We start from the raw sequence: 26,446 nt of genomic DNA on the forward strand, positions 1-26,446 counted from the left end.
GCGTAATATGCTGACTTTGTAAACCGCTTAGAGAGGGGCTGTAAAGCACTACGGAGCTTTATACAAGTCTAAGTGCTATTGCTATCTTCCCAAACAGCCCTGAGGATAAGGAAACCCTAGTTTGCTCTCTTAACCATTAAAAAAAAAATCTAATCATTTATCATTGCGACCGCCTAAAGCCTTTTTTTTAGCGCTTGCGGGCGCTAATATCATCCCGAAGCCCATCCGCCTTTCTCGGCCAGAACAAGGCGGTCTGGGGGAAACGGGGACCCTCCCTCGCCCCTTCCCCCGCCCTTTTCTCAATGGGAAAGGAGGTCGGTGACGTCTTCCGCCGCTAGGGAAGGACTGGAGCCGACTTCGGAGAAGCCTCGAACGAATCCCAACGCCTCGCCCGATCCGTCTCGGCCGTCCTCCAGGGGGCGGTGGTGTAGCGAGCAAAAGGCGGCCCCCGGGGAGCTGGAGAGAGTTGGGCAGAGAGAGAGAGAGAGAGAGAGAGAGAGGAAGGTGGCGGCGGGAGAAAGAGAGAGAGAGAGAGAGACGCAAACAACTTCTTTTTTTTTGCTTCCAGTGAGTTGCAGCCACTGGCCCGCCGTCCGCCGGACTTGTAACCTGAGCCTGCAACTGGCTGGAGTGCGGCGCTGCAAGGCGAGAGGGAGCTCCGAAAGCCGCCGCGGAGGAGAGACCGAACTAAGCCTGCTTAGGGGGCAACAACGGCGGTGGGTGGCTGGGTGCTTTCTTTTCCCCGGGTCCTAGGCTCGCCCCGACGCTGGGGAAGCCCGGCAATGGGTAGGAGAGAAACCGCGTGAACCTCCGGCGAACTTTTCCCCCTCCATCGTGCAGGGCAGGCGGAGCGGGGCAGGCGGATGGAGGATGCGCTCTGCCCGGCGAGCTGTCTAAGAAGGCGGCGGCGGCGGCGGCGAGGGAAGCGCCGGGGACGACGACGATGAAGCAGCAGCAGCAGCAGCTGCCGGCCTCGCCGCCTCTGAAACACTACGGGGCGGGTTGTCCGGAGCCCCGGCCTCATGTGGCCCCGGCTTCCTCGGGGGGTCCCGCTCACGGCATGGGCTGGAGGAGGAGGAGGAGGCCCTTCTCGCTGCTGCCTTTCCTTTCCCTCCGCGACTACGGCTTCTGCATGGCCGCCCTGCTGCTCTTCTGCCTAGGCTCCCTCTTCTACCAGCTCAACGGGGGCCCTCCTCACTTTCTGCTGGACCTGAGACACTATTTGGGTAAGGCCACGGAGGGGGAAAGCGAGCAGGGATGCTCTAGCCGCGGGAAGGGGCGGGAGGAGCCAGGCCAGGGACCCCTCGAGTGTGGGTGGCTGGAGGGAGCTTTTTCCCCCCCCCCGAAGCGAGAGCCGTTTTTTGGGGGGAGAGAGAAGGAAAGACTTCCCGGGCTCCTTTACGTACTCTAGGAAGTGGGCGGGGGGGGGTGTCTCCGAAGTTTAATCTGGGTCCCACTTGTTGTCAGGGGCGTCTTTTCCCAGCTCTCTACCAGCCATCAGTTCCTAAGTGGACCGGTGAAATTTAACATCCTTCTTTTTGAAAGGAGCAGAAAGGGAGAGTAAGATTACACTGAGAGTGGTTTGGTTAGAGGATAGGTTTTTTTTTTTTTTTGGCTTTCCAAATAAGGTGTGCTTGCAACAGTAAATTGGTGAATAGAAGTAGTAGCCTCTGTGAAAATGCTGAATTAAACGTTTGGAATTGGGAGGGGAGTTGTCTTTGCTACCTAATTAGGATAATTTCCCTGTACTGTATGCTTTATTAATTAATACCCAACCAGCAACCAAACTTTTGTCTTCATTATATTACATAAGGATACTGTGGAGGGGAGGGAGGGGGAAATCCTATTTATTATAACCACTGCTGACAGGATGAAACTTATTAAGTGAATTAAAGGATACTTTAATCTGCATCTAAGTGGCCCTAAAGAAGAAATAAAGCTTTAAGGCACAAATAAGAAATAAGAAGTACTTATAACAGTGGCTTTTATGAATCCTTAGCCATATTTTTTGGACAGATTGCTTTAATAGGGTCCTCAATATGCACTTGCCATCATGTAAACATAAAACCCATAGCTTTATGTTTCAAAGGTTGGGATTTTAGCTACTGCAATTAATGTTACTTTCTTTTCCTCCCTTCACTTCATAATCCTTGGAATGCTTGGTAACTGTCATGTCCTTCATTATAAAGCTGTTCTATAGCAAGAACAAATAACATCCCTTGTGCTCTTGTTACTCCATGAAGGGCCTTTGTTATGGAATAGTAGGGGAACTAGAGGGTGACAAAAAAAAGTGCTACATCATTTCTGACTTTATTAGATAAATCATTGAGGTTCACACCTGATCCTAGCCTCCCAAGGATAAAATATTGTTCAACATACAGCAGCAGACTGTTGCTGGTCTTTCAAGAAAGTGTTGGATATAACTAGACTATAATGAATTTTAATATAGGAGACTTACAAAATAACAGTGGAAAGTAATGACACCCTATGTTAACCATAAACCTAAAATAGTTATAATAAGAGCCTTGGGTCTAAACGTGTCAAAATCATCCACTGATCACAGCAGTGCTGTAACTGGCAGCTGGCAGATATTTTTCCAGAGTGGGTGACATCCATTGTATCTGTTGTCTTTGGAGAACTATATATGTTAATGAAGCCTCTCTTTTTGTTATTATTATTTAATGCTGCCTTCCTAAAATTACCTTATTTCAAGTCATTGTAATACATGAAATGACCTTTAGAGATAATGTCCATTGGTGCCATTTCCTTATAATACTTCTGCTGTTAATATAGATTTCACTGCTAACTTTTAATATCCTAATAGATTCACATGTATTTTACATGCAGTCCATCTGATTTAGTCTCTACTACTTTCAAATGACATTGGAGGCTGTATAATAGTTGTAAGTCCATTTTCTGACATTTCTGTATATACCATGTATATATGTGTTTCTTTATTGTAAAGCACATTTATTATTGAATGCATGAGCTTATTTCAAAGATTATTATGTTTATATATTTCCTTCTTCTAACATCACCAATTCCCAAATTGATTGATTGTGAATGTTCCTTTTGGAATTCAGTAATGAAGTTTCCACATCTGGGTCATTTTTTTTTCTTTTGTAAGAGAGACAAGAACTGTAATAGTATTTTTCAAGAAAATTCCACCATCACTGAACAAAAGGGAATAAAAGCTTCTTTTGAAGCTGCTTTTCTGTACACCAAAGGTTACTTGATGTATTATATTGTATTGTGAGTTTTGGTATTTCTCTGTTCCCTTTACCTACTAAATGTATTTAATACTGAAAATTGCTTTGGAGGAATGTGAATCACTCTCAGGTTTGTGAAGGAGAAAGGCAGTTATACTTTGTTAATTTGTAGTAAGAAAAAATATCTTGATAGTATCAATGATCTTGATAAAAATACATATATGCTTATTCTCTTATACATATCTGGAATACAGTTATTTCAGAAGCTAAACATAAGTACTAATAGTCATAAAAATTGATATGGTATTTGATACTCTACAGTTATATTCACCATTACATAAGAGACATATTCTTGTATGGTGAAGCTTCTCCTTATTTACTTCCACCTGTATCACTTCCATATCTACTCCAAAAAGTCCCTCTCTGGCAGGTACCATTCTACCAATAAAAATAATATTTGTAGCTTTGAGTTGAAATGAGAAGTCATTGGTGATCTCAGCTTGGTTGCTTTCTTGCAGAAGTTTCATTATCCAAACTAGGTAACTTCATCAGTACTACCTACAGTCTCCCAAATTAGGTAATATCAGTACACACTAGCACTGATGAGGTTACCTAGTTTGGGTAATGAAACGTCTATAAGAAACAAGCAAGCTCAGAGAACAGAAAGGACCCTTCAGATACTATTCTGTTAGGGAACAGATGTAGTTGAATTCTCCTATATTTCAGGGATGTAGGCTGTAACAATCAATGATGAATGTATCTATCATTTTGCTGGTATGGCAAGGTAGTATCTCTATTGTGTACAACACTTGGTCATTCCCTATGTCTCAAATGTCATCTTTGAGTTACGATACAAGCAAATGGTGGGAAAAGGGCGAAAAAGAGGCTGTTTTATCTTTCCCTATGCTACAATTTATGGTCTGTTGAATGCAAAAATAGTTTCTGCGATGGTTGTCAAATTTTGACTACTTTATTGGTAGAATTATCAATACAATTGGTAGAATGGTTCAAGTTGTTAGAATATAGTTGAAATTTTGGAATACAAATGATAGTATTTAATAACTTTTACTTGAATTAGTTTGAATCTGTGATCCACCAATACCAGGAACCTCTAGAAAGTTGATTCTGGTGGCCAATATGGAAAGCTTTCAATAAACTGCCACAGAAGTAACAAATGCTTATAAGCCAACCATCCCACAAAGAGTGCCTATTTTAATAAAATGTAAAAAGCTACATCTAGTCCTAGGATGCAAGCATCGGTGGAAGAAAGGGACTACTATGCATACACTTTTGCACTTCCCATTCAGAAAGTTTTGCTGAGTGATTGGTAGGAAACATACACATTACCTCTGTGAATTAGAAAGCTACATCAAAATATGTAGGCTCTGCCTTTAATAATTGTGTGATATCTTTGGCAGAAAAAGAATCAAACCTTAAATGTGAGGATTTCTCCCCCCCCCCACTATAAACAGTGTGTTTGTATATATGTTTTTCCTAAAGCCATATGAGACTTTCATATTCTTTGACTATAAGGTTCTAAGTTTTGCTTACTAATTTTATTGATTCTGAATGTTCAAGGTTTTTCTAGAGGCTTTTTTTGTTATCTTTGTATAGAATTTGTTAGGGAAGGGTTTTGAAATGTACAAAAAGGTCAAAAATTAGATTATTGGAGTTGTGATAATTCAGCCTTTGTGAAGTGTAATCATATTGCAGTTAGTGTTTCTTGTCAAGGAGTTGTTGAGAAATAAATGATGTACAATAGTAGTGGCTATTAATCGTCTTTTCTGTCTTTCTGCCCAGAAGGCTAGGAGGAATAGTGTATACCAGCAATCATCAACTGGTGGTCCATGGACCACTGGTGGTCCGCGAGAAAATTTTAGTGGTCTGCAGAAAAATCATTTGCATTTTTTATATTGCACTAAATCGGGGGTCCTCAAACTACAGCTGCTGGGCCAGATATGTGCAATGAATGTTTGTGTTGCTGCAGAGAGTCTCCCCCTTTGGGGTCTTTTTGTGTGGGTCGGAAGGGGGCAGAAATTCTGACACGGGGTCTGTTTCAGCCTCCTGGTGTGGGGCTTTGGACGAAGGCTGAAGGGAAGCACCGCTGGTGGCAAAGAGCCGGAAGGCCTTGTTCCAGTGGGAGTGCATCATGATTTGGAACTGGCTGACCATCTCAGCCTGCTGAGCCTCCAAGTGCCCGTACCTGGCCTTGCACTCTCGCAGGTCTTCCCTCTGCTTGGAAAGCCTATGCTCATAATCCTCAGTGAGGTGCTTCTGCTGAGCCTCTTTCTTGGTCAGATCCAATTTGAACTGAGCAGTTTTGCCAACTCTTTTTCATGGAGGTTGCTTAGCTCCAACAACTGCTTCCTGTTGGGGCCCTAAGGAGGCCAACAGACAGGCGAGGAGTGTCTGGGAGGGGAGGCCACTCCCCTCCCAGCCATGGTGACTGGCCACGCCCACCCAGTCACATGACCACCTAGCCATGCCCACCCAGCCAGTCATTATGCGATCATATTAGTGGTCCGTGGGATTTTAAATTATGAATTTAGTGGTCCCTGAGGTCCGAAAGATTGGTGACCCCTGGTGTATACTAAGAAAAGTGAATATGCATGAAATTGGGAAAAAGCAGAAATTATATTCCTCTTCTTTTTTCCAGCTTCCTAACAGTGTTTAGAATGCTTTTATAACATCCATCCAAATGTCTTGTGCAGTTGGTAGAAAAAGATTAGGAGCAGAATTAATGTCTCTGATGAACATATGCAATGGAGTAACAGAACAGTCTTGTATGAAAAAGCAACAAAATGCATCAAAACAACAGGATGGGAGCAGCAAGATTACATTTGCCTGTTGTAGACTCAAGCGTGGAATTTGTCATAATATGAAGTCAACATGTGTGACAAACTGCACTCTATATCAGCTTCTGTTATCATTCACTCAGATGAGAATAGTATTTCTTCAGTCCTGTGTGTTATTTATGGATGTTACCAGGTATAACCAAAATGAGAAATACAGCAGAAATTCCAAGGAATATTAATGCTATCTGCTCATCCTGATTATTTTAACAGTGCTTGTTTAGTTTGCTATGTCAAGGTACTTCTCTGTTAAGGTTGATTTATTTTCTATTTAGTGTTTTTTTATTTTTTATTTTTATGAAATTACCTGAAGCTATTAATACTGGACATAAAAATAATTTGAAATATAATCTGTTTGCAGGCTTACACTTTACAAAGTATTTATTTATGTTAACTTCATTCCCTCATTGCAGCCTGCGCACAGATATTAGCATGAGGAAACATACTTGTACTGCCTGTGAGTAATTTTTTCTACATATTCTGTAGGAATTAGCTACATATTGGCAACAGAAGTTCAGAAGCAATGCAAATGTGTATGATTAGATTGTGACCTAGTAGATTGCATCATAAAAATATGAACATTGGAGTATTTTTCTTCCACTAATGGGCAACGGTTTGTGTGTTTTCAAGGGTTTTTTTCAGTTCTTTACAACCTCTTCTAGTATTTGGGGGTCATATAGAAATTATGAGTGTACTACAGAAGAATAGCAGTTAGTAAAAAAAAAATCCCATCTCCTACACAAGAAGAGAAGCAGTTTAGGTTCCAAATTACTACTTTGTGTATGGTTTAAAACTAATATAAGGGAACTTCACTTTTTGTAGACTCCCAACATTTCTGACATAGGAATATTTCTGAATAGGAATATATTCATCAGTTTGGTAATGACTGGAGTGCTGCTATAACTTCATCTAGAGCAGGGATGTCAAACTAAATTTAATTGAGGGCTGCATCAAGGTTGTGTTTGATCTTGGGGGCTGAGGTGGGCCTGGCCAGCTTGATGTCACTCATGTCAGGGACGCCTATGATAGCCTGAGTGCTCTGCCAGCAAAAATGGGCTCCCAAGCTCCGTTTCGGCTGCGACAGACTCCTGCATCCCTCTGCCAGTGAAAACAGAATGCCACCCATGGCCCTTGCAAGCTCCGTTTTCAGCTGTGACGGCCTCCTGCAACCTTCTGCCAGCAAAAACGGAACTCAGGAGGGCCGTATGCAGTCCTCCCAAGCTCCATTTTTGCTGACAGAGGCAGTGGGTGCTGGTCCTTCACTGTTTTCAGGACGGCCCCATGGGCCAGATCTAAGCACCCCAGAAACCGGATCCGGCCCCCGGGCCTTGAGTTTGACACCTCTGATCTAGAAATTCGTGTAAATAGAAAATATTTTCTAATGCAGGTGTCCCCAAATCCTGGTCTGTAGACCAATACTGGTCCGCAGCCCATTGGGAATCAGGCCGCACAAGCAGAGGGCAAACTCATGAAGCTCCGTTTGCACATGCGTGGGATTAGGATCTACAGTATATTTTATTTTTTATCCTTGAAACAATGGAGGGCTGTATTTAACTGGCAGACCACATATTTACCAGGTTTAATCACTGGCATTAACCATGGAAAGAGTAAGTTAATAGGAAGGATTCCTACCTTAAGATGGTAATCAGTGTTGACAGTTGTGGTTCAGTTACACAAATAGTTAAGTATAAGACAGCACCAAGGCATTTCATGATTAAAATAGGATTGGGGATGATGGTATCAGTTTTTCTTTCCACAACTTTTCTCCCTGTCTGAAATTATTTTGCCTACTTGCTTAATGCCATGTACAGTGAAGGTCCTTACAAAAACATTTCTAATTCTTTGGAAATATTACATAAAAGTTGCATGAATTATATAAATAAATTTAAGAATTGTCCTAAAAATGCGAGTTCCAGGTATAGTTATAGAAGAGGCGATAGACATCATGATCTCCGGAACGTTTAAAAGTTTAAAATTTTAAACTTTTAAACGTTCCGGAGATCGTGATGTCTATCGCCTCTTCTATAAATAAATTTAAATTTACATGATTTATATAAATGCATATATAGAATGCTTTTTTTTCAACCCCCCCCACCCCAAGAAAGTCTTGATTGTAAAATTCCAAAAGCTTTAATTGGTTTCTGCCTTTCTGGTTTTTCCTTTAATATGGATATATATTGACAGAAAACCAAAGTGTACCTTTCATTATGATATTTTACGTTGACCAAAAAAAGAATGGAAAACATTTATGATGATTTTACTGTTTCATCAGGTAATTGAAGGCATTGTCTATACAGACAAAACTTAAGTGTTTGTTTTGAGATGTTTGTGCATATTAAATGATTTTCAACTGAACAAACGTAAGCACTTTTCAAAAGTGCTTGAAAATACAATCTGATATTACTAATTTTATTTGCTGGCTTTTAGAGTATCTCCTATCAAGTTCCTACATTTATTGATAACATCTTCAATTATTAGAAACAGGCTGTATTGCTGAATGACAGTATTAGTAACTGGATATATTTATTATAGGATTTGTTTCCAGTAAATATTAAAAGCAATTTTCTTCACTTTATTCTTCCAACACAGTGGTGGGATTCAAATTTTTTTGCTACCAGTTCTGTGGGTGTGGTTTGGTGGACATGGCATGGCTTGGTGGGCATGGCTTGGGCATGGCAGGGGAAGGATACTGTAAAATCCCCATTCCTTCCCCACTCCAGGGGAAGGTTACTGCAAAAACCCCATTTCCGCCCAATCAGCTGGGACTCGGGAGGCAGAGAATAGATGGGGGTGGGGCCAGTCAGGGGTGGTATTTACCGGTTCTCTGAACTACTCAAAATTTCCACTACTGGTTCTCCAAAACTGGTCAGAACCTGCTGAATATCACCTCTGTTCCAAAAGCTACATATGATATTTCTTTATGGCTTCTACTGGGGAGGGGAGGGTTGACCTACTATTAACCAGATTAACCTAGATTCAATAGAGGCAAAATATTGGAAAGTTGGACAGTTGGTTGGGTTTTTCTGTTTCCCTTCAGTGACTGGGGAGAGACTTTGATTTTAAAAAAAGGGAAACGAGGAAATGTAAATTACAAACACCTTCAACTAGTTCAGATCAATTCCCGAGCCTTTAGGAGAGACTTCTTGTTTAGCGTTGTTGTAGCAAAGAGAAAGAGATGAAATAGAAATCAATTGTGGGCATGAGAATACAGCTGTTCCTTCAACTGAATGGAAAGTCAAATGTCCATACTAGATTTTGTTACAATATAGGAAAAGAGATACGTATTTTAATATTTTAAAAAAGTCATATTTCTGTTTTCTATTTTGCAGGGGTCAACAGCCTATACTTGCATGTAATGATTTTAGAATAGCCCTGGAAATGAACTGTTATTTATTTTTAAGCAGTAGAGAAGAAACTCGGAGTAGTTATTTGTTTTTTTCCAATTCTACCTAATTAATCATTAATTGCTGGCCATTTAGAACTACTACTATTTGTCACTTTTGTTTGCCTTGGGATTCATTTCTCGCTTGAAACATTCTGAAAAATCTCTGTGAAAGAATTAATTAGCTTCAGCAATCAACATTAAATACTGATTTAGTGAGACAGGATAATAAAATGGCCAAGATAATTATGGATGTTTCATTTAGATTTTTCCTAAATCCTAGACAGAGTAAACTATAGAGTACTTATAACTTGTATAGCTGGGGAGATGAAAGAAAAACGTTTTCCTTTTACATGTCATGTAAAACTTTTTTTAAAATTACACTTAAACTTTGTTCATGAAGTTTATTTTGGGTTGCAATCAGGTTTTATCTTTTAGTAAATATATCAGCTGTGTGTTTATTATAGCTACAAACCAAAGCATTATAAAGGAGCCTTGTGGGTTATTACATTATAAAAAGTTGAACTAAGTTACTTTCTTTTTTGTAGACTGATTTTCTGATACCAAAGACATGATATGAAAGCTAGGAAACGTATGTGAAGGTCCAATTAAACTGATTTAATGTTAAAAACCATGTGCACAGGAGGTTAGTATCTGCTTGGAGTTTAGATAAGAATCCATGGAATTCAGTAGAGGTTGGAGTTAGTCCACTTGTGACTACATAGGGATTCTAGTCTAATCACTTTTTTTGATTCTGCCCTCAATTTCTTCTACTTCTTCATCTATATTTGGAATGTTAGGAAACCATCTGTTCTACATATTTAGAAAGTTGCATTGATTGGCATTCCCTTTGAAATAGCAAGTCTGCAACTAAATTTGATATTATATGGTAAAACCTAAATGGTAATAGTGCAAATCACATTTATTACCTAGGATGACATGTCAACAGCCAATAGGAAAGAGCTGCTTTTCTCTTTCGAAGGCTTATGTGGCACAGGGATAGATGATTACTTGGACTACCTGTGTCTGAAGGTTTCTGCCCATACTTTGTACCAGATACAGCAGAGTAGATTTGTTTCAAGTCCCCCCTGTTAAACAATGTTACCTTGCAAGACTTCATTGTCTGTTGCAATACTTGGGTTAAGGCTTGGAGGGCCTAATCCTTTTGGTCTTTTAGAAGGCCATGAACATCTGGCTCCCCTCCCAGTGCTAAGGCCAGGACGTGTGTCAGGTAAGACCAATGCTCTATCTATCTGTCTGTCTGTCTGTCTGTCTATCTATCTATCTATCTATCTATCTATCTATCTATCTATCTATTCCGTGAAGCATGTATTAGATAACATATATGTATAGACATAATTATGAAAACATGAGATGGATATAAATAATTAGGACAGGGACGGTAGGCACGCCAGTGTGCTTATGCATGCCCCTTAAAGACCTCTTAGGAATGGGATGAGGTCAACAGTAGACAGTCTGAAGTTAAAGTTTTGGGGGTGCGGAAGAAACCAGAGTCAGGTTATGCATTCCAGGCATTGACCACTCTGTTGCTGAAGTCATATTTTCTGCAATCGAGTTTGGAGCGGTTCACTTTTTTATTTCTATTATTTGTTCATATATTGTTGTGTATTTTTGTTTTGTTTTGTTTTTTGATAATTTAACTTTGGTTATGAGGTTCTTTTTAAGGGACAGGTTTCACAAATGCACGCTTTGATTGTATTTTGTTTGTTTTAACAAACAGTCCTAACACAGTCACTTCGTTGTATTTTCTTCCTTCTATGCATTGTCTAGTTTATTGACTGATGTTAGTTTATTTATTATGTAGTTAGTAAAATACATCTTCTGGTATTCTGAAAGTTTCTACTATCTGCTGTGTTGGCTTCATTCATTTAATACTTAAATAATATTTGGCTGCAGTCTTTTTCAGCACTTGCAAAACTGATCATAAATTCAGATTCTTTTAAATTGGAACCTGTATCTAAAAATTAAGGTGTCACCAAATCAAAATGATGTTAACCAAAGTGGTAACTAGCCTGAAAAATACAGTTTCATTTGCATGAATTTCTCTTTCTCTTTTAAAAAAATAAGTTCTTCACTCCCTTTTAATTTATGCATCTTTGATGCTGGAGGGTGTTGAGGTTTTTTTAGTGGTTCTGTGTTCTCTAAATATTGTGCACAGGGTTGATTCATACCCTACCAGAAAAGTATACTTTGGTTATTTTGGCCTTTATGGTAATTATGTGCATGATCATAAAGCAGTTATATTGTAGAGGTTGGTAAAAAAACAAAAAAACAAAAATACTGAGCCATAACTTGTCCTGTACAGTTATTTAAAGGGGGAAAATAGGATACTGAGTCAACATGCTTTCATATTGTGGCTTTTCCTCTTTTTCATACATGTTTCAGAATATAGCCTCCATCCAATAAAACATTTTTGTCTAACACAAATGAAGCTATTGGGTATTTTCATTCTTTTTAGGCAACATTATTGAGCTGTCTTCATTAACTAGGTTTAGACTTGCTTCGGATATAAAAATATTCAGTGACTACTCTATGGATTAAGCTTGAATGCAGACTGACATATTAATGCATGCCAGAGGTGGTATTCAGCAGGTTCTGACCAGTTCTGGAGAACCGGTAGCGGAAATTTTGAGTAGTTCCGGTAAATACCACCTCTGACTGGCCCCGCCCCCATCTATTCTCTTTCCCGAGTCCCAGCTGATCAGGAGGAAATGGAGATTTTGCATTTCCCTTGCAGTGGGGAGAGAATAGAGATTTTACAGTATCTTTCCCCTGCCATGCCCACCAAGCCACGCCCACTAAGACATGTCACACCCACCAAGTCACGCCCACAGAACCGGTAGTAAAAAAAATTGAATCCCACCACTGATGCACGCCATGGAAATGTTTAGTGGAATACCATAATAGGATAGAATAGAATATAATTTTTTATTAGCCAAGTGTGATTGGACACACAAGGAATTTGTCTTTGGTGCATATGCTCTCAGTGTACTTAAAGCAAAATAAAATACATTCATCAAGAATCATAAGATACAATACTTAGTCATGGGTTACTATAAGCTTAATATAAGACCTGCCATGTATGTTTCCACTGAGTGTTTAAAGTGAGGGAATTCACTTCAGTACTAATAGCAGATACATTCTTCTAGGACCCAGATTGTTGGGGTCTGTAAACCACTTAGAGAGGGCTATAAAGCGATATATATGTCTAAGTGCTATTGATATTCACTTAAGCTATATACAGTAAAATGTGAAGTGTCTCATAATTATCACCTTAATGCAGATTGAATGGAAAGTTTTCTGTCGATTTGACAAGCTGCTTGTAAAGAAAACATAACTTTCTATTCATGGTAAACCATCTTTTAAACAGTATTTAAATGTCAGTTCCTAGACTTGGTATGTGTGGTTTCCTTCTTATTTCATGATACATTCTTAATAGACAGTAGTAATGTTTCAGAGATAGGGATTGAAAGATTCTGTGGTAAAATATATTTAAAAGACTCCATTGAAGTTGGTAGTTGTTTCAACAGCTGCAGTTTTATGAAACTATTGAGTTTTTTTATGAATTAATGCCACAAAGATGATTTGTGATATAACTTTTTTCAATGTTTTAATGTACTTGGTTGTTTAGATATATATTACAGTGTTATTTTTCAATATTCAGTGTTGTTTTTTTCTGGTCATCTATTACTACTAGTTGACTATTGCTTGTTTATGCAATTTTGATGCAACCCATTATACAATATATGCCTAGATTGTTGCTTTTTTCCAGCTACAGAAAGCTAATTATCAAATATATTTAAAATGTTTATCTGCAAGAAAAAAATTATGAATTATTTGATGAAAACTTACTGATGGTTAGTTCTTTTTTGCAAAATTTCTTTGTGATGCTGATGTACACATATATAACGTTTATGAAGGAAAACTCTGGACTGCTTCTTTCTAAAGACTTATACTGGCAAATTGCAGTAGATTTTCATACTAACAAAAAGGAAAGTTCGCTTTATGGTAATTGGAAGAGAAAGCATTTATTTAGTTGAGTAGCAGTACCATTGGGTTGATGGCTATTTTATCTGTGTAGTACTTGGAAAGCAAATTGTTTTTCATTGAATGATTCAGATGTAAGATTTTGTCAGCCTTCTGAGGTAGACCAGACATAGCCAAATGAGCTAAATCTATTTCATTGTAAGATTACAGTAACAAAATATATCTCCCAGAAATATATATCTCCCCCTCCCCTTTACAGGCTAATAAACTAGGGAGGGTCTCTTCTGAGGCTTTTGCCCAAAGACTGCTGCCTTTTTTTGTTCTGCCTCCCAATGTCATTCCCACACACCATTACAGATTTGGGAGTGGGGTGAGGAGAGAAAATGATAGTAAAAAAAAAATATCCCATTTCTTTAAAGCTATATACTTGCACATCTGTGATTATATATATGCATGCAAGCACAAAAAAATATAATGTATTAAGTTCCTTTTAGCTCTTCCTGTGCTATGTCATATGTGTCCACTAGGATAATGTTTTCCTTATTTAAGGATCAGTCTCTCTCATTTATAAAAGAGATTACTATATGAAGAGTTTCAGAGGATTATAAAAATGAATGACTGGCAACACATTCTTATCCACACAGCCTTGAAGGTAGTGAAAAATGTTCAGAAAGGTTGGCTAACCAGAAAGCTGGATATTATCTGGTAGATATTTTAATGCAGTAGTTGAGAAAACATTGTTCCCAACAATGGAGAAGAGCTATATAAATGCAAAATATAAATGGTTTTATAGTAAACTTCTGCATTTACCAATTTACTTTCTGTGTTCATTTTTAACATACAATAGCGTGCTTTCCTCTTTTTTTTTTGCCCTTTAGTAACCCTGATTGCTGAAAAGCAATTTCATTCTTCCTTGACCCTTTAAACTAATAGAATAGAAGAAACAAAAAGATCATTTGAACTGTTACTTCTGCTTTGGCTGACTTCCCACATGAGAAAACTCACTTGAACTTTGTAGTGTTTTTCTAAATTCCAGTTGCATTCATTTACCATCACACAATTCAGTATACCAAAGAAATAAATGTAATGTCAATAAAGCCACCTATCATCATCATCATCTTAGCCATTGTCTATCCACTGCAGGATGAAGGCCTCTTCCACATGTTTCCAATCAATACAGTCCTGAGTTTTCCTTTGCCGGGCCCTCAATACTTGCTGATGTCGTCAATCCATCTTGTTTAAGTCCCTTTCATGGATGCTTTTTATCAAGTGGGCTCCATTCTATGACTGCCTTAGTTCACCTGCCATCAGTTCTTGCTATGTTACCAACCCATTTCCATTTCAATTCTTTTACTGTCTTGATGATATTGTATACTTTCATTTGTTTTCTAATCCATGTGCAGGTCTTTCTGTCTTGCCTTATAATACCAAGAATGTATCTTTCCATGGCTCTTTGCGCCATTCCTAGTTTTTATATCGATGGTGAAGTTAGTGTCAATGTTTCACCGGCATATGTTAGAACAGGAAGAACGAAAACTTTTCAATGGTGACAGACTAGTAGATTTTGCTGAATGTCAATAAAGTAGAAGTTGAAAAATACTTTTAAACGTAAAATGTTACAGAGAAAACAGAATTCTAAGTATTTTTTAAAAAATTCTAAATATATATATAATTCTAAATATATGTTAGCATTTAGAAATCTGCATTAAGAAACATCTTCAAAAATTGTAGCACTACCTTTTTTTACAAGTATTTTATTTTTTCATTAGTCATATTTCTATGCCGCCTACTCTCCGAGGACTCTGGGCGGCTTACACCAAAAACAGTATACTAAATAGCATATTGCCCCCAACAATCTGGGTCCTCATTTTACCCACCTCGGAAGGATGGAAGGCTGAGTCAACCTTGAGCCGGTGAGATTTGATCCGCTGATCTGCTGAACTAGTAGTCAGCTGAAGTATCTGCAGTACTGCACTCTAAGCACTGCGCCACCTCGGCTCATCAAGTAGTCCTTGATTTACATCAATTGGCACTAAAATTTTTGTTGCTAAACAAGGCAGTTGTTAATTGAGTAACACCCAATTTTATGACCTTTTTGCCATGGTTTTTAAGAGAATCACTGCAGTTGAATCACAGGGTTGTTAAATGAATCTAGCTTTCTCCATTGACTCTGGGAAGGTCACAAATTTTGATCACATGACTATGGAAATTCTGTGATGATCAAAAGTGCAAGGATCAGTCAAAAGGCACTTTTTTCAAAACACTTGTTCCTTTTCATGGTTATTAAAGGAATGGTCGACAAATACCTATAATTGGGATTCACTGGGCTTACTCTACCAAAGCAGAGATTGTGTTTCTTTTCAAGATATTTCACCGTGCATTTCTAGGTGCAGAGATAGAGAAATAGAGATCACTTTGCAATATCTATGTGGAATTAGAATTGTGTGTTATTGAAGGCTACCTGGAAAATATCAGTGATTAGTGTTTGGGAATGGTACCCATTCTATTTTGATTGATTTGCCTTGTCAGCCTGTTGTATATGGCTGGAATCAGGTGTTGGCCTGGGTGGCAGACTGTATTTAGTTCCACTGATGTGTTGATGGCTTCTTTCTTTGAGTGCCGTGTTTCCAGGAATTATCTGGCTCTTCTGATGTTTGTGTGGTCATTTGTTCTAGTCAAGTATGTGGTTCATTCTGAGGGCATGGGTGGCTCTCAGTAATTCTGGTCTTACTTCTTTCTTGCAGTTATATGTTTTTTTTCATTCTTTTATTGAATTGGCTATACATTTATTGGGTAGAAAAAAACCTCACTGCATTTCTTAACAATGTTGGCTTACGGAGACCTATTTGGGAAAAAAGCTCTGAAAAAACTTGACAAGGCTGGTTCCATTCTCATTTTCTTTTTAGACTCTAATTAAACATTTGCGATTAATTTAAAAAATGGATTAGGGAGATAATCTCCAATTCAGTTTAGCACGCTTACAATGGCTAACAATGAGTTCAGTGCAAAATATATAAGGTTATATATAAATAAAAAGTCTGAGGTGTTTTTTATTTTTATTTTTTTACATTATTTTCTTACATTTACCGAAATACAATATTAATGTAACTATGAACTTCCCAAAATCTTTCCTTTGAAGAAGCATGCAAATTTTAATCTATATGCTATTAAAACTCATGTATCTGTTTGATTGTAACCTTCAATTGGGCGAAACGGTGCACCACAGGGCAACAATTGCTGAATCAGCATACCTCAAATGGACTGATTTACAGAATGTGTCCAAAATCTGGAACCCATGACTCCCATGGGATTTAAATTAAGTTCTGGCTATTTCATGCTGCCACGCTACTGCACCTACATGTGATTTCATTTCTAGCACTTGCTGCCAGATTCCTACATAGAAAGTCAATGGAGAAGCTAGCAGGAAGTTTCTTTGTGTATCCATGAAAACTTCTTTAATGTTGATTTATCTGAGGATTGCACTTCCTTTATAAACATACCGATTAAAGAAGACTTTCAGTTTCTTTTGATGGCGTGTTGCTACTTTAGTTTTTGGCAAAGAGATAATTCTGTCTTGATTAATTAAATGACCAAGAAATATTTTGCATAACTCATAAAAAAAACACAGCTGTGGGTGGCAAGGAAATGTGGTTGTCCAGCATAGATATCAACAGTGGGTGGTTAAGGGGAAGTAGGATTTTAAGCATGTAGCTTGTGGGGGCAAAAACTGTATTTTGGACATGTGTCAGATTTTAAGTAGAATTTGTTACAATTGCATATGTCTGAGCAGTAGTTCTATAAATGTGGAATATACTATTTTTTTTTAGCAAAGTATTATTTTGTAAGCATATGTAATGTTTTTAGTGAATAGTTTTATTTAATTTTTATTTTATAGGATTTTGTCTAGATGACAGATAATTTCTGTGTACATTTGTAAACTTATGTGTGTATTTTTGAAAACGTCACATCTGCATATTTTATGATAGACAAAACTACAGCGCTGTTAACATTTTAGATGACAGTTTGTGTACACACATAAGTCTTATTTGTTGATACTACAATGAAGCAAAAAACAAAATGTCTTACTGATAGTTCTGAACTCACAACCATTTGTATAATGATAGTTCGAAGTTATGAAGGCCTCAGAAAAAATGACTTATGCCCTATCCTCAAAGTTATGACCATTGTGCAATTTGATCACTTGGCAACTAGCTTATATTTACACCGGTTGCAGTGTTTGCGGTCACAAGGTTGCAATTTGCAACTTTCAGAATCACCTTCCAGCAAACAAAATCAATTAGGGAAGCTGGAGTTGCTTAACAACCACTTGATTCATTTAAGGACTGCTTGACTCACTTAATCGTGGTGATTCACATAGTAACCATGCTAAAAATGGTCAAAAATTAGGTTCAATTACGTTATGACTCGCTTAAGAACCCTTAGTAATCGAAATTCAAAATTCTGATCTCAGTTATGATCATAATTCAAGAATAACATGCACTGGAATATGTCTGGAAACAAATTGTGCCCATATGTGTATTTATGTATCTGCCCAAATTTTTTAAAAAAAGATTTTACTTTGATTTTCTATTTTTTTCTTACATTGATTAAAACTAGCAAAATGTGATTCCATCTAATGACTTTGAAATTGACTTCTATGACAGTACATAAGCTTTTGTATTTTCATATTTAAGGACCCAAAGCGTTCTTAAATTTTCCTAAAAGTAAAAACTTCATAATGCTTCAAAAAGTAAAAATTTAGAGTTGGTTATATTTATTTTGTACTCTAAATTATAATTATAAAGTAAAAGCCCATATGTTTTAATAATAATAACATATTTGGGCACTCAAAAAAGAGAAAATACTTTGAGAACTTGGAGACAAGCCTTAGCTATTTTCCTTTTAACAGCAAATTTAGCAGCTATCTGTTTTTATAGAACCATCAGATGCTGCAGTAGGTATAAGATGCCTTCTGACTTCCTGAGCATTAACTTTCCTTCAAAGAGCCTTGGTGGCGCAGCAGACTAAAGCACTGTTAAGTAACACCAGCTGCCTGCAATTACTGCAAGTTCAAATCACACCAGGCTCAAGGTTGACTCAGCCTTCCATCCTTTCAAAGGTAGGTAAAATGATGACCCATTTTGGGGGCAATAAGCTGACTTTGTATAAATATACAAAAGTATGAAGGCTATTGCTTAACGCATTGTAAGCTGCCCTGAGTCTCCGGAAAAGGGCGGCATATAAATTGAACCAATCAATCAATCAATCAATCAATCAATAAATAAATATTCTGCTGCAGGTAATAGCCCTGAACTGACCTTCATTTATCTCAAAAACTAATACCCTATTTCTCTGAAAATAAGACATCCCCTGATAATAAGCCCAATTGGGCTTTTGAGCGCATGCGCTAAAATAAGCCTCCCTGAAAATAAGCCCTCCCCAAAAATATTTAAACGCAGAGCTGGAAATCAGGTAAGATGGCAAGAGGAGCCCCATCTTGCTCCAGATGCCCCAAAATAATAAGACCTCCCCGAAAATAAGGCCAAGCACTTATTTCGGGGTTCACAGAAATATAAGACAGGGTCTTATTTTCAGGGAAACACAGTAATTGATGTCAGTTGGGCTGTTGGATGTAGAGAACCTTGGTGCCATCTTAAAAATAAGTTAGCATCTCTGTATTTGACTCATGGAATGTAGAGAAGCATTACAGAAATTTTCTTCTATAATTTCAAATAAATTCAGAAAAGCTTCATTGTAGGTTAGGACATTGGATACTTTCAGTAATACTCAAAAAAAATTAAGGGAAAGGCAGACTTTCCTTCCTTCCTTCCTTCCTTCCTTCCTTCCTTCCTTCCTTCCTTCCTTCCTTCCTTCCTTCCTTCCTTCCTTCTTTCCCCTCTCTGTCTCTACTGTTTCATTTAGACATCCCAGTTGTCAGAAAAATGAAGTATGTGTGTGTTAAACAATCCTGTCTTTAGCAAGAAATATATTATTGTGATGTAGAATAATTTTTAAAGTTTTGTTTTTCATCCTTCTGGCACTTTCATGGATTTTCAATTTGTTTCTTTTAACTGCAAAGCTACAAGTACTACAGCATCATTTCATCAGATATCTTCTGTATTTCTTTTGTATCAGACTGCTATGGATATTGGATTTTTTTGCTATTAGAAATTGGTGCAAATCTTGAAGGATGGTCACTGAAAGTAAATTAATATGGCCATCTTCCAGCCCTTGGGAGAGAATGTGGCATGTTTTGATTACTTTTCAAACAGCATGCAAAATTTTAAATAAAAATTGCCTTGCTGTCCATGAAATATCTTAAGAACCTCCTTCACCTATAACTTGAAGGTAGCATGAAAAAAATTACTCAGCAAGCAGAAGTTGGGAACAAAGTCAAAAAGATGGATATGATCTTAGGAGTAGTATGAGCAGGAAACATCTTTTCGTTTGTTTTTAATTGCTTGGAGTATTTTTATGTGAATAAAACATAATGGCATTAAGAAAAGAGGAGATTTTGGATCTTATACAGATTTTAGATGCTAAATTTATTTCTGCTCTTTCTATACTGAATATTTTGCAATGTGCCATTAATTAGTAAATTACAGCTGGTTTCCTCCATTTAATTCTCCTCCCTGGTTGGGAATGGCAGGCAGCGCTGGGTAGACTCCATCAATAGACCAATCAGGACCGGGTCTGCAATGAAACTAAGTCCCGCCCTTTCCTCCTGCTCTCCAGTTTATCGACTCGGTCGACTTGGACAGTCGTGTCTCCTGTGTTGGCTTCACATCTCTTTGCTTGCAACAAAAAATAAATAAATAAATAAAATAAAGGGAGCAGTTTTTATTACTTGAGTGTTCTAGATACTTGTGTAATAGGATTCTGGAAGTCGTTTCATAAAATTGATTCCTGATTTAAGTTGTCTATAACATGGGTTTGTAGAGTTTTATGTGGTTTAAGATGAGTCTTTTGGAACTTTGGGGCAAGTTTAGTATTTCTGGACTCGGAAACTGTTCAGGATAAATTCACCTTCATTTCTCCAGTTCTTCCTTCTCAGTAATTCTTTGGAAGAGACATCTTTTATTTTTCATCTTTTTTATTATATGAAAATAATTTAATAAACACTACTAAGATAATAATACTATGAATAATATAATATCAGCAATAATGAATAGTCCCATTAATCTTTGGGGGTGTTGATATGCATCACTTTGGAGAAACCTGGTCTAAACAGAGTTTTCTTGGATATTGGAAAATCGTTTGTCTTCAAAAGACAGCCAGTGCATAGTTTATGTATATAGTGAAACAGTGCTAGAAGTTTCCTGATGTAGACTGCAGTAATGAATACTTCTGTGGTTTGACAAACTAAACAAAAACAGGAAAAGCAGAAAGAAATTGCCTGCTAAGTAATTATTGTTTGCTTCTGAACTGTCCAGGCTGGTCTGAGCATTTCCAAATTCCCAAAATAACATTGGGAACCACATTTCAGTGGATTTGAATGTCACTAGACCTGTTCAATCTCTTTGTGAAAATTCGTTCTCCAAATCTCTATCCAAAATATAAAAGAAAGCAGGTGTGAATGGTTTTGTTCTGTGTTTTCAAGTAAGAGACCTTGAGATAGATAGATAGATAGATAGACAGACAGACAGACAGACAGACAGACAGACAGACAGACAGACAGACAGACAGACAAACAAACAAACCATGTTGTAACTAATTTTTTATCAATATGTATATATTGTACATACTGTCTTCAATTTAGGCACATGTCTGTTATTTTACAGTAACATAATAAAAGTAACTGCCTTTTACTTATATTATCAAACAACTGTAATTGGCAAATTTGTGAAATGGTAAATCTTGCATAAATTGAAGTGTTATCTGCTTCCCAGTTTTATGGTGTAAATGCAGACAATTCAGTTGACTCTGAGTGTAACTAAATTTTCAAAGACTCATTTCCTTCATGACAGAAATCAACACATTTTGCTACCTCAACCCAAGAATGGATTTTGGAAGGAGAGGTCTTGCTTATCAGAATCACTGCAGTTTCTGATTATTAGTGCTGAACTACTACTCCTTATACAGGCAACTGTCCATGCATAGCATATTCAGAATTCCCATGTGTGTAATAAGTTCATTTTGCAGAAGTTGATGTCTTGATAGTAAGGATTGATTCCCCCCACCCTTGCTGGTTCTTCCTTTTGCATTACAGATGAATCCTAAATGTAGCAAGGAAAAACATTCCATGGTCCTGCAGATGTCCACGAGACTGTAACTAACAATTTATTTTATGCTGTGCAGGCAGGGCCGGATTTTCCTATAGGCTAACTAGGCTTCAGCCTAGGGCCTCAAGATCAAGAGGGGCCTACACAGTGGTGGGATTCTGGGGGTTCTAGGGGGTTCGGCCGAGCCCTTTTTTTTTTTTTTTTTTAAGTGTTTTATTGTAAGAAGTTATAATAATACAATTTTTTCTCCATCCGGTTACATAGTATGGAAAAAGAAATAAATGCAAATTACATATTAAGCATAAGTGAGTAATTTTTTTCAGACCAGATACATAGTAGTGCATAGCAATAAATAAAGAAAAAGTGGAGAATTGTGTTCTCATATCATTTAGGTCGTATATATATATATCTATGATAATCTTCTACTATACATTAATGAATACATAGATTTTTGTCTCCTACTTATCCGAGTATCCTCTCCTTGCCATCTTATCTTTCCTACCATCCTCTCTACATCTTCTCTTATTATTCCGTTTTACTATTTCTTGTTCTGGTCTCTTCCCTTTTTATTTCAATTTCCTCTTCTCTAGCCACCCGTACCACTTGTCCCATACGCTGTAATAATCCGAATCATCTCTGTCATCGGCCGAGCCCTTTGTTAAATTGCTGGCTCGCCCGCCCCTCGCCTCCCACCCGCGCGGCGCCAGCCTACCATAGCAAGCTGTCTCAGGAATTCTGGAAGTTGAAGTCCACAGGTTGTAAAAGAGCCACAATTGCCCACCCCTTCCCTAGCCTGAGTTCCGCTCCTGGGATCCACGTGGGCTGCCATGTGGTTCCCCACCGGCTCTGGACGCAAGAGAGCAGGATGGAGAAAGCCGCTTCCACGCCTTCACTCACCCTCACTCTCTGCTCTGTTGGATCGTCGGCCGTTCGCTTACCCCGCCCACTCCCCATCTATTGCTGCCTCCGGAGTCCTAGCTGATGGCTAGAGGAAAAAAAAACTTCAAATTCTTGCCGCGGGGCTTCAAAGGGCCACCCTAGAGCCAGTGCTGCAGCCGAACCCTTTGTTAAATTGCTGGCTTGCCCCGCCCCTCCGCACCACTATTTATTGCCAATAAATAGTGGTGGGCGAGGGGCGGGCGAGCCAGCAATTTAACAAAGGGTTCGGTGGTTTTTTTTGTAATTTTATTGGCCCCCGGAGCTTCAGCATAGGCTAATTAGCCCTTGCTTAGATCGGCTCCCGACCCCCAGCTGATTTGCTCTCAGCTGTTTTGCTCACCGATCTGCTCCTTGCTTGCAAAGAGTGCTGATTTTTTCCCCCCTAGCTATACTGAAAAACGAAAGAGAAAGTAAAGCAGGCTGTTGGCTTTGCACGTTGGAAAATTAGGCAGGCAGATTTCTTTTTCCTCACCAAAAAAGGTAGGTGCAAACAACAGGAAATTCAGGGAAAAAGAGGAGATTTTAAAACACAAAAGAAAAAAAGCTCTATTTAACTAGGGAATTGTAATAATTGAGATACTATTAATTGTATATTGTGTTGAAAGCAGAAATGGTTAAGTTGTGGTTTGGAGGAATATATGGGGGAAATTATTTGGTTTATTATTATTGGTAAATATAATTAATTGATTTGTAAGAAATTGGATTGCATGGAAATAATTGGAATATTCATGTTCATATTGATTAATATACAAAAAAGGTAGTTATATAATTGATTTATATTAAAATGTTGAATTTATATTAAACAACTAATATTACATAATTAACCAATGTGAGGATGGATATAAAAATAGATGACAATGGGAAGGGGTATAATATAGAATAGAAGGGAAAAATTGAATTTGATTAAGATTAGAGATGAGGATGAAGGATAATATTGGTTTTTTAAAAAAATAGATGAGGAATAAATATGGCAAAAAGGAAATATGGAAATTGTAAATTTAATTGAAATGACTAAACACTGTTTAAATTTGTGAACCGGCCAAATACTCTGTTCAAAGAAAATACATTGTATGTTTGTATGTGTGTTTCTAATTATTGTTATTTATTCATATTTGTTCTCTTTTATTCTTTAAAGTTTAACAATTCATTCTTTATCTTAATATCTTTATATTTGTTTGGGGTTGGCTTTCTTCCCTTTCATCTTTTTTATTGTACAGCAATCTTTCTCCTCAAACCTACCACCTCTCTTTTCTTTCCTTCTTACTTTCTCTTCCTCCCCCTCTTCTTCTCCTCCCTACTTCCTCTTCCTTTCTCCTTCTCCTCCTCTCTTCCTCCCTCTCTCTCCTACTCTAATTTCCCTTCCCTTCCTTCATCCCTCTCTATTGCTGTATCCTTTTATGCATATGGACTACTCAGAGGGCTGAAAAAGTTATTTTTGACTGGTCCTCGCACTTTTGACCAGTCCTCGAACTTACAACTGTCCTCACATTTTACATTTTTGCCCTATCTTGTCACCATGGTGAAGAAAAGCAGTTGTGAAATGAGTGACATGGTTGTTAAGAAAGCTGCACGGGCATAAATGTGAGGATGGTCATAAGTGTGAGGACCGGTCAAAAGTGCGAGGCCCACTCAGAAATGACTTTTTTCAGCCCTCTGAAAAAAGTCTATGCACATAGCCACGCCCACCCGGTCACATGACGAGCTACCCACGCCTACACAGTCACGTGACCAGCTAGCCACGCCCACCCAGTCACATGATTGCCAAGCCACACCCCCAACTAAGCCATGCCCACAGAACCTGTTGTTAAAAAATTGAATCCCACCACTGGTGAAAGGGCCTCATAAGTGGAATAGCCTAGGGCCTCTTTCAATCTAAATCCGGCCCTGTGTGCAGGCATGTACAGAAGTCACTGCCAAGACATCTTTTGGGTCTTTAGAGACTGAGTTATTGTAAGTGCTAATGAGTAATCAATTTAGTTTCTCTGCAGAAACATGTGTTTTCTGTAGAAATTCAGTCACATGCTAGAGTTCTAAGCAAATACACTTCAAATTTCTTAAACAAGATTCGGCAGTTTGAACTGTTTGGAGAAATGTGCAAGAAACAAGGAACTGCAGTAGTTTTCTGCACAAATGGTTAGCATGTTTTTGTATTACTAGCACTTTTTCAACCTAGCAGAAAGACATACTAATGAATTGTATTTGATTAGTTCTTTCATGAAAGCCAATTTTTTGTGGTGGTTAAAGTGCCGAGTTAGAAACTGGGAGTCTGTGAGTTCTAGTCCTCTCTTAGGCATGAAAGTAGGCATTACTTTGAGCTACTCACTCTCTCAGCCCGGAGGGTTCTTGTTGTGAGAAAATAGGATATTTACAGTAGGTATGAATGTCATCCTGAACTAGACAAAAATGAAAGTAGGATGTTGTTGCTTAAATATTTCTAAATATGGGTTTAGAAACATTTTATCTTTATAAATTTGTCTCCCATGATTGGAGATTTAGTTCCTAAAAGACAAAGAATTGATTATAACAGTTACAACAATTGTCATGGATATTTCTGAGAGTTAAAAGTTCATATATTTGAGAGAGTACAGATTGGGTGCACTAAGCCAAAAGCAAACAAATCATGCCTCATATTAAGATTTAATATAAACTCAGTTTATGGCAATTCTCCAGGAATCAGGTTTAGTAAATTCATTCTTTAAAATACACCAGTCTTTTCTCAGGCCAGAATCCAGACTGGATTTTTGTCTCTACTCAGATATAGAGTAGGTATTATAGGCATTTTTGCATGTCTTTGAATTTGATTCAGTGCAGAACACATGACTGAGCTCAACTGTGTGATGTTAATATGTGAGAACACAACACAATTTTGTAAAGTTTATTTTTACAATATTATGTATTATGTAAAAATTTAGTTACTAAGCATGTAAATTATGTAAGATAATATATTATTCAACACCTGCTTATTACAATGTAAAGTTGCAATTCCTGAAAAGTGAACAAACGTGTCAATTGATATCCTCTTATTGTTGCACTCTTGAAGGTGTATCTGTAGTATAAAAAATATGCTTTTATTGGTCTTTAAGACGCGGTGTTTTATAAAGAAAGGAGCTGCAGAACTTTCCCATGGCAGCAACTAATGATGTATACTTATTATGTTTAAAAGAATAGGAGATAGATATGTAGTTAAAAATCTGTAGCAAAAGACTTCAGTATTTGGAAACTCTCAAATAAGTGAACTGAATTGTACAGTATGTGTTAATTTAGTTGCCTGCCAAGGTTTTGAAAGGATCGACTAAAACACAGTGGCCTCTGCACCCTTCATGTATTGTGATCCCTTTGTCAGCAGGTTAATTTCTTTTTGGCTTGCAGCACATATCACATACTTGGAATTGAACTGGAACCAAACCATTTCCTTTGTGATTCTGAGCACATCCCATGCTTTTCACAGCTATGTAAAAACAACTGAAATCGTCCTCCTAGAGATGACTATTCCTATCACTTTTCAAGACTTCTTCCTCTCCTTTCTTCTCTCTTCTCCTTTTTGGCATTGCACAAATATTTTTTCATAAGGTAGCATTGATGCCTCCAGAACTGACTCCTGTATAGCTGGGGTGAAGGGGTTGTCGCAGCAAAATCTGTATTTTAGATTTGTTTCATTTACAAAAGATAATGCCATAAAGTTGTAATTTTGTGGATACATTTCTAAGGGAGAGCATATTTTGGATTACATACCAAGTAAGAAAAAAGAGCTTGCTACACCCACTTTAAAATTTGGCTTCTCCAACTGAAAAATATTTTTATATTTGAAGTACTTGAACAGAATGCCTGCTCTTC

General features: G+C 37.8%; 1 protein-coding gene across 2 annotated transcripts in view; it reads left to right on the forward strand.

The window, feature by feature from the left end:
- The first annotated feature begins 347 nt into the window (after positions 1 to 347).
- The window catches only part of UST (uronyl 2-sulfotransferase), a 102,099-nt gene continuing 76,000 nt past the window's right edge, over positions 348 to 26,446 (forward strand). For both annotated transcript variants that reach the window (XM_034418991.3, XM_034418992.3), the window contains exon 1: positions 348 to 1,226. In XM_034418991.3, the coding sequence (XP_034274882.1) occupies positions 944 to 1,226 (283 nt within the window). In that variant the 5' untranslated portion in view covers positions 348 to 943. The remainder of the gene's footprint in view (positions 1,227 to 26,446) is intronic.

The sequence above is a fragment of the Pantherophis guttatus genome, chromosome 1 (genome assembly GCF_059756535.1).
Source record: "Pantherophis guttatus breed Tessera chromosome 1, ASM5975653v1, whole genome shotgun sequence".
Taxonomy (NCBI): domain Eukaryota; kingdom Metazoa; phylum Chordata; class Lepidosauria; order Squamata; family Colubridae; genus Pantherophis; species Pantherophis guttatus.